Source organism: Coturnix japonica, chromosome 1 (assembly GCF_054131305.1).
Source record: "Coturnix japonica strain WE chromosome 1, WE-NBRP24, whole genome shotgun sequence".
NCBI classification, from domain to species: Eukaryota; Metazoa; Chordata; class Aves; order Galliformes; family Phasianidae; genus Coturnix; species Coturnix japonica.
The window spans coordinates 71,424,166-71,432,244 of NC_140663.1; the positions used below are offsets into that span (position 1 = coordinate 71,424,166).

At 50.7% G+C, this 8,079-nt stretch overlaps 1 protein-coding gene across 2 annotated transcripts; it reads right to left on the reverse strand.

The window, feature by feature from the left end:
- Positions 1 to 885: 885 nt before the first annotated feature.
- Positions 886 to 5,124, reverse strand: LAG3 (lymphocyte activating 3). Of its 2 annotated transcripts, none has more exons than XM_015872870.3 (8): positions 4,923 to 5,124; positions 4,587 to 4,758; positions 4,234 to 4,460; positions 3,760 to 4,017; positions 3,305 to 3,598; positions 2,893 to 3,183; positions 2,492 to 2,607; positions 886 to 1,546 (listed from the first exon to the last, which is right to left on the reverse strand). In XM_015872870.3, the coding sequence occupies exons 1-8, from the start codon at positions 4,969 to 4,971 to the stop codon at positions 1,439 to 1,441; spliced, it is 1,515 nt and encodes a 504-aa protein (XP_015728356.2). In that variant the 5' UTR covers positions 4,972 to 5,124; the 3' UTR covers positions 886 to 1,438. The 2 variants fall into 2 exon arrangements, with proteins under 2 accessions (XP_015728356.2, XP_085379565.1); XM_085523439.1 differs by having other exon boundaries at positions 4,587 to 4,755; positions 4,923 to 5,117.
- Between the last annotated feature and the right edge of the window lie 2,955 nt (positions 5,125 to 8,079).

Sequence of the window (8,079 nt, forward strand, 5' to 3'; positions counted from 1 at the left end):
CTTTTTCTCCTGCTAAAGAGGAACTTAAATATTCACCATTTGTGAGCTGGGATGTGCTCCTCAGAGTTAACTGGGCCTTTCTCAACCTGTGTGTGTGAAGCTCCTGGGGCAGGTGAGTGCCACACAGTGAGAAGGCTCCCTCAGTTACCTGCAGAGATAATGAAAAGCTGGCCTGGTAGTGAAGTCCTTTAATCAAGGCAAGAAAATCTAACTACATAAATACTCAGAGCTTAAGTATCGTGCTGATGCCTCCATGCTGGAGCAGCCACATCCCAGTAACCCATATGGGAGAAACTATATGTGAAACTCTGTAATAGTGAGCCTTTCCTCTGGAGTGGAATACAATGACTACTCCAGAAATACCACAGTCCTCTTCCATGACCATATAATAAATATATAAATAATAAATAATCAGGTGAAAACTAAACGTATTAAGGATTGTGGGAAATGGGACTTGATGGACTCACTCCTACATATATTAAGTGCATCACAAGTCTGAGGAGAGTGTTAGAAAGCCCTATGGCTTATATGGCTATAGCATCAATGAGAGATCTATCAGGAAAATCTGAGAAATAAGAGAAGGAATAAATAAATCAACAAACAGGAAGAGCCAGACAAGGGGAAAAAAAACAACACAACGAAAACAATACCAAAAGACACTGAATCACAGCAAAAATGAGAGGCTGAATCTGCAATTCTTTCTTCTCTAGTGGCACTTAATTTCCCCTTTCCCCCCATCAAAAATTCAGATATTAACAGTCAACTTCAGCAAAGCCAAACTGAAAGAGAAAGAAAAGGCAGCACAGTCCTTAGAAGCTGCTTCATGCAGGCTGAGAGATGCCCAGCACCATCAGGAGGCACCCTGTACACATGAAGGGACCAGAGTTTTTTTAATGGACGTTTATTTTACATTCTCAAATGATTTTCCAATAAAATAAAATGCTCAAAATGTGTAATATGTGCAGTCCTCTGTAGGATCCCCTCTACCACTGAATGAGTGCAGGAGCAGGGCAGTGCAGGGAGCGGGAGGAGAAACTGGGCAGGGGGAGGAAACACCAACTGGTTGTCAGGGAGCCGGGCTCTGGCTGCCTCCTGCATTAGAGTGCCCAGCAGAGAAAGGCTGGTGGAGAAGGCAGTAAGGAGGGGCAAGAGCTGGCAGAGAAAAGTGAAACTGAAGCAGGCAATGGCTGCTGGCTCAGATACTTCCAGCAGCTCCAAAGCATCTGTGCTACCTGCCCCCTTATTGCAGTGGTGGCTTTCAGCTTGTATTGGTATACAATTCCCAGCCCTTCTGCAGGCGCAGATCTCCTATGGCCTCCTGAAATGCTCACGCCGTCCCTAGACCCTCCTCAGAGGTCTGCACGTGCCTGTCTCTCTTCAGCACAGCACACAGAGCTTCACCCTCCCATGCAGACCAGACCCGATGCCCCTGCTCCGATCAGCACTCAGTCTGCTGGTCTGTCTCTTTCTGGTTCTCTTCTATCTCCTTTGGCAGAGTGACTGCAACTATCCGTTCCAGTGCTGGGAAGGAAGCTGGCAGACGTGCCTGAAAGAGAAGAAAGGGGCAGCGTTAGGTGTTGGAGGGATGTAGATTGGCACAGTTTGGGGCTTCTCCCTGCCATGGGAGACTCAGTCCTACTGCTCTCCACCACAAGGCTCCCATTCTCTCCTAGAGCTGGGTGATTGTGTGATCTCACCTAAGGGGAAGGGACTGGGATTTCGCTGGCAGGTTTCTACCGGTCTGTATAGAAACAGCAAGTTTAGATCTTCAAAGATCAGCTGTTAATGGCATAGAGTGTATGGAAGTGCTGATGTGTGTTGATGAGCCATGTTTGGATAATCCAAAACTGATGAGCTGTGTTTGGAAGAATTAAATGTCACCTAAGACCAAGATATTTCAGTAGAATGGAATAAGGAGATGAAAGATGGTGAGTGAAACAAAACAGTACCAACTGTACATTGGTGGGTTCAGGAGAACAGAACAGGAATGCCTACTGTGTTGGCAAGAGCTAAGGAAGGGATATCTGTGAGCCGCCGGTGTTTGACCAATGCAAGAAGAACAAATGTAGTATTAGAGGATGCCAGAAAAGAGAGGGAGAGAAAGAGAAGATATATATACAAAAGCCTGGAGGTTCACCCGCCTCTACTGCAGTGTGTCTTGATCTCTGTGAGAGTGAACAAAGAGCTTTTCAAGGCTGGGCTGCAGATGTCCCCTAGGAGTTCTGACTTCCCCTTGGATGTTCCTGACACGTACCCAGTCACCAAACAAACCCTGCCTCTCTCCAGACCTGATACCCGCTGTATGACTTTCACCACACATCCGTGCACTTTCAGCACCACAGCCAGGTCCTCATTCCATAGATTTCTCCTTTCATCCTCCAGCTGCCCTGTCCTTGAGACACTTCATTGCTGGCTTTAGGGTACCCAGGGGAAGGTCAGATAAAGGGTGATGTAGAGGAAAACTAACAGAAATGGCATGATGGACACTTACCCTTTTTTGCATCCCCAGAGCCAGAACACAGATCATAAGCAGGAAGATGAGGGTGAGCATGAGCCCAAAAGTAACCTGACCACTGAAGATGGTGGGAGGGCTGGAGACATGGGCACCTATGAGGAAGAACCGCAGTTAGGAAGGAGGCAAAGGTTTATTTTGCACTGGAGCAAGGCTGGACTGCACAAATAGAGGCAAAGTGGAAAAGTATGAAGAGAACTGGAACAGAAAAGTATGAAGGGAACTGAATGGAGCAACAGGGAGAACTGATGAGGGCTAAGACAAGAGGACAATAAGATGGGAATCAGTCAAAGGTGGGGTGAGACCGAGAGAAGAAGTGACCAAGGGAACTGAGCAGGGTGAGAAGAAGGGGCTGGTTTCAGATGTGCGGGAGACAGTACCTGTGATCTGCAGTCCATATTCCACTGCTCCTAGTCTTCCTTCTGGGCCATATACACTGCATTCCCAGATGCCCACATCCTTTTGTGACACTTGGGGTATTTCCAAGGTAGGGCCAGTCTGGACTCGGCTGTCCTTCAGGTTGTGGGGGGTGGCCACAGTCAACTTTTTGTCAGCAGAGGCAGAACTGAGGTGCTTCCACTGGAAATGTTCATGTCCCTGGGGGTGCGTAAGGCTGCAGGTGAGCAGCAAATGAGATCCCTCGGAAACTGGTCCTTGGATGCCTGGGGTGACTGCAGCAAAGGAGAAAGCCACCCTCAGGAAAGTCAACAGGCAAATCCACATCTCTTCCTAAACCCTCCTTTTTCTATTACGCCCCTCAGGGATGATAAACCTGCCTGTCTTTTTTCTCACCTGTTATCACTGCCAAGGTCATGTCCCTTCTGAGCATCTTGTTGTCAACAGTGACAGCACAGCTATATCGCCCTGCATCACCCAGCCCCACCACAGGGAGATGAAGGGGGAAGCTTCTGTTGCTCTGGTTCTGCAAGATGCTCCAGTTCTGCAAGTGTCCTCCTGCAAAGCGGCTCCAATGGGCTTTCACCACATGGATCCCAAAGGCACTGGGCAGGTGGTTCAGGGTGCATGGCAGGTCAGCTGCAGAGCCAGCTGCAGCATAGACCACAGGGTTGGTTGGGCCGTCAAAACCTGAATGAGAGAGAGAGCACAGTTTGGAGTGGTGGCTGGAAAGAGTGCCATCTGGGGAATGAGGACAGGATGAGAGCTGGGAAGCTGTAGCTACCGGGGTTGGCCACACCAAAGGAAGCAACTCAGGGATGCTGGAGCAGCAACGCAGAGGCTGAGCTCACCTAGAATTTGCAGGTTGTGTGTGGCAGAAACGATCTCATTGTCGGCGTATCTGAGCTGGCAGTGCCAGGATCCTGAGTCACTCACGGTGGGACGGTGGATGTAGAAAGCCCCATGCATGGAGCAGGAGGCCCCAGAGGTGAGGACTGGGTGTCCATTGTGGAACCAGCATGTCTCCATCAGACGGGCATGGTGGCTAGAGTTGCAGCTCAGCAAAAGTGGCTCATTTTCTACCACAGGTCTGGCTGGACTGAGTTTTACTGCAATCAAAAAGAAAGAAGGGAGGTGAAGGCTAAACAGAGAAGGACTGCCAAGCCCACATTCTGCCCCAGCTTTGTCCTTCCGGCAGCCCTCTCCTGATCTGAGAGCGGAGAGCAGGAAGCTGAGGGCTTTCAGGGGGCTGCTGCCCATACAACAACCCTACCCGTACAGCCTCCTAAAATCAAGGTTCTCCAGGGTTTTCCACCTTCTCCTACCTGTAACTACACCCAGCTCCACCCGGCAGCTCCGGATCTCCTTGTTGTAGAACACCTGTGCTTCATACAGACCCGCATCGTCACTCCTGACCGGGTTGATGCACAGGGAGAAGTTGCCGTTGCGTAAGGCAGAGTCCAGGACGGATACCCGTGGCCTCATGGGCAGAGCCATCTTCCGCAGGCCTGAGTACTCCACCTCCAGCACTACATGCAGATCCTGGGGGGCACTGGGACAGGGACAAGGCAGTGCTGGTTAGCAGGGAGCAAAGGCCAGATCAAGGGCTGAGGCAGGAAAGAGGATGTGGGAAAGCACCCCCCCTCAAGAAGACAGAAGTGTGTTTGCCTGAGCCTACCTTGCCCCATGCCGCTTCCAGAGCACGGATGTCCTCTCAGACAGCTGTTTCCTACCCTTCCCGTGCTTCCTGGGACTCAGGTAGCAGGGCAGCAGAGCTGAACTCCCCTCTCTGGCCCAGACCTTCTGCCCTCTGTTTTCCACCTCTGCTGCTCCCGGTAGGATGCTGCCTGCTGTAATGAGACAAAGGGCTGAGCAAAGGGTGGGGATCACAAAGTAGAGGTTGAAATCCAGCCATCTGCAATGAGGATGAAGGGCTTAAATAATGTGGAGGGGACAAACACCCAGGCCCAGACCACCCAGCTTCTCTGCCCTCCCTGCACTCAGTCCCTCTTACCATTGACAGCCAGCAGAGTGAGGAATAGCAGCAGGGACATCGGCCTCATGGTGACCTCCAGGAGAAGTGAGACCGGGTCTGCGGTCCGAAGCTTTCAGAGATCAGCAAAAATAGGGTTCAGTCAAGCAGGTGTTGGAGTGGGTGGGTGAACCAAGTGAAGGCCAGCTGGACTTGCTTGCTTCCTTGCTCTGTCTCTCTTTCTGATCAAAGCGGTTCCCTCTACACCCTTATACTGTAGGTGGGCAGCTAATTTCCTCATATCACTAAGAAGATGCGTCACGACCAAGAAACAGGCGTAGGGCTGAGGCATGTGAGGGCAGAGCTGAAGCCAGTGAGAGAGAGGAGGGAGGGACCAGAGTCACTGCTCTAAGCATCTTTTAGTGGAAATTCTTTGGGTCGCTGTTGTTTTTCTTACAAGTTTTGCTTCTACACAGAGAATGGAAAAAGTAGAGAAGACACTTCCCAGCAAGTGCTCTTCATGTTTGTCTTTCATCTCTTTGCCTTTTTAGGTTTGATCTTTCCGCCTCTCACAGCTTATTTCTAATTGTTTCAGGGCTTTTCAGAAGGTGTAATTATTTCTTTTCCTGATGGTTTCCCCTTCCTTATCCTGTTCTGGGCTTTATTTTTCCACTGGTCAGTTTGAAGGCAGGCTGAGCAAAGGGTCTATGGTGAGTTACCCTCAGGGGCAGTCTGTGAGCAAGCTGAGGTGGACCAAAACAAGACAAGGTCATCCATGTGGAAGTGGCAGTAGCAAAAGTGCCCAGGAGAAGTGCCCAGGACTGAAGAGGAGGGGCTGCAAGCTGTGACACTGCGTGGAGAAGACATCCTTTTCCAGGACAGCTGTGGAAAACCCACCTGTGCTGGTGCACTGAGGGGACTTGCTCAGGCTCCTATGCTGGGAGAGCACATTTCCACTTAGCTGCCTCACCCCAGGCCCCCTTTTACCTCAGAGAATCCCCACTGTCATGGCTCACCCTTTCCAGCAGCCCACTGGCTCTGACTCTTTCGGACTTAATCACCCTTCTGTGTGGGGTGTCAGGCACCCAAGTCCCTCAGCTGGGTGGGCTGTGGCTTTTCCTAGGGCTAGAGGAAGGGAGGTGATGCAGGGTGGCTGCCTTGCTGCTGTGGGATCCTTGCTTACTTTCTAGCTTCCCTCAGCCAGGTGGTGCAGGTGGAAGATAAAAGAGACCCAGCGGTGTGCCTCACTGAAGCAGCAACCTGTTGTGGTGACAGCTCTCACCACTGCTGTCATACACAGCTCTTCTGTCCCCTGAGGAAAGCGATCAGTGTATGGGAACTGGGCACAACCTTGTGATCCCCTGGGGGAAGATCTGGCAGCCCTTCACACCCTACATGTTACACAGCCCATGGGATTACATGGGAGAGAAGGGGAATCACAGAATCACAGAATGACCCGGGTTGGAAGGGACCTCAAGGATCATGTAGTTCCAACCCCCCTGCCTGGCAGGGCCACCAAACATACACATTTACTAGATCAGGTTGCCCAGGGCCCCGTCCAACCTGGCCTTGAACACCTCCAAGGACGGGGCATCCACAACCTCCCTGGGCAGCCTGTTCCAGGGCCTCACCACTCTCCTAGTGAAGAACTTCCCCCTAACATCCAACCTAAATCTTCCCTCCTTCAACTTGGATCCATTTCCCCTAGTCCTGCTATTGTCAGCCCTTTCGAAGAGAGAAGCTGGGGGCGAACCTGTGATGGTTGAGGGGAAGTGTGTTTTCCTCCTGCTCGAGAAAAGCTGTTTGTGGTGTCCATGCAGAAAGCATCAACACCTCTTTCCCCCAAGTCAGCAGTGTGAGGATGGTATGAGTGCGTGGGTGAGGATGAGAGCGTGCAAGTAGATGGAACTATGGCAGGGCCACACGTGCAGCTCTGCAGCCCAGTGCCACCTGGTACCCCTGCCCTGTCTGTATGCCTCTGGGTGTGCTGAGCTCCCTGCTCACCCTCCATCCCATCCTACTTTTCACTCCCAGACTCTGCTTCTTCCTCATACCCTGATCCCCCAAAACACCCTCAGCTGAAGCCATGCCTCTGCTCTAGAAAATGCTTCTTTCTGGTAGGAGCCAGCAAAGCATGCTGGTGCTGCTGCCATTTCCCAATAGGCAGCCACAAGGGCTGATGGAGAGCCCTGGAGAGTGGCAGCAGCTGTCTGGTACTGGAGGGGGGCATTATTATGCTGAGCAGGCACGTTGTGAAACGAAGGTTTTGAAGGCACCGTTTTACTCAGCGTCAGACTATCTTCAACAAAGACACAGATGACGTTTCACAGATGTTGTTTCTCCCTAACGACCCATTTGAAATGCTGACTTGACTCCCTTGGGTGGCATTTTCGTCATCTCCCAGAACAGGACCTCACAGCAGAAATGACAATGACTGGAGCCAGTTCAGCTCAAGAGTGCCTTCCGAGAACTGCCTGCATGGGTGCCCTGCAGCCTGACCAGCAAAGGGATGGACAGGGGAGGGTGTGGGAAGCCCACAGGAATAAGAGCAACAGCCCAGAATGTGGGGCATAGACACCCAGCTCACTAAGTACTCCTCTGTCTGCCTTAGGCATTAACGGGCTTCAGCCAGGTTCTGAGCTTACCCGCAGTCACCTTACACACAACCTTCATACATTGCTTTTCTTGTCTCACTTGGTATATTGCACGGCTGCAAACTGCCTGTATGTTTGGTGCCCCTGCTAGGCAGGGGGGTTGGAATTACATGATCCTTGAGGTCCCTTCCAACCCAGGTCATTCTGTGATTCTGTGATTCTGTGATTCTGTGCCTGTACCGTGTAAAATAAGAATAGAAAACACTATTCTGCAGTATCATCGGCTTAGTCTTGCTGAAGGAATTTTCCGTTGCATTTCCAGATTTCTGTAAGATCGTGTTTTTCTCTGAGTGATTCTGCTTTTGCATTTTATTCCCCATAGCACCAAGTCTGAGGCTAGTCATAATTTTCTGTTTTGTGTTGGCTTTCTGGGGTGATCTGTAGTTTATCTATAGATTTTATTTGATCTAAGGCATCATATTGTGACTTGATCACTGGGCTATCAATGACATGAGTGGAGATCAGACAGTCTGAGTGTTCAACAAAGGAGCTCATCCTGATTATTGTCTGCCCAGAGCTAAAGCAAACACAGTGAGCAGGAAGAA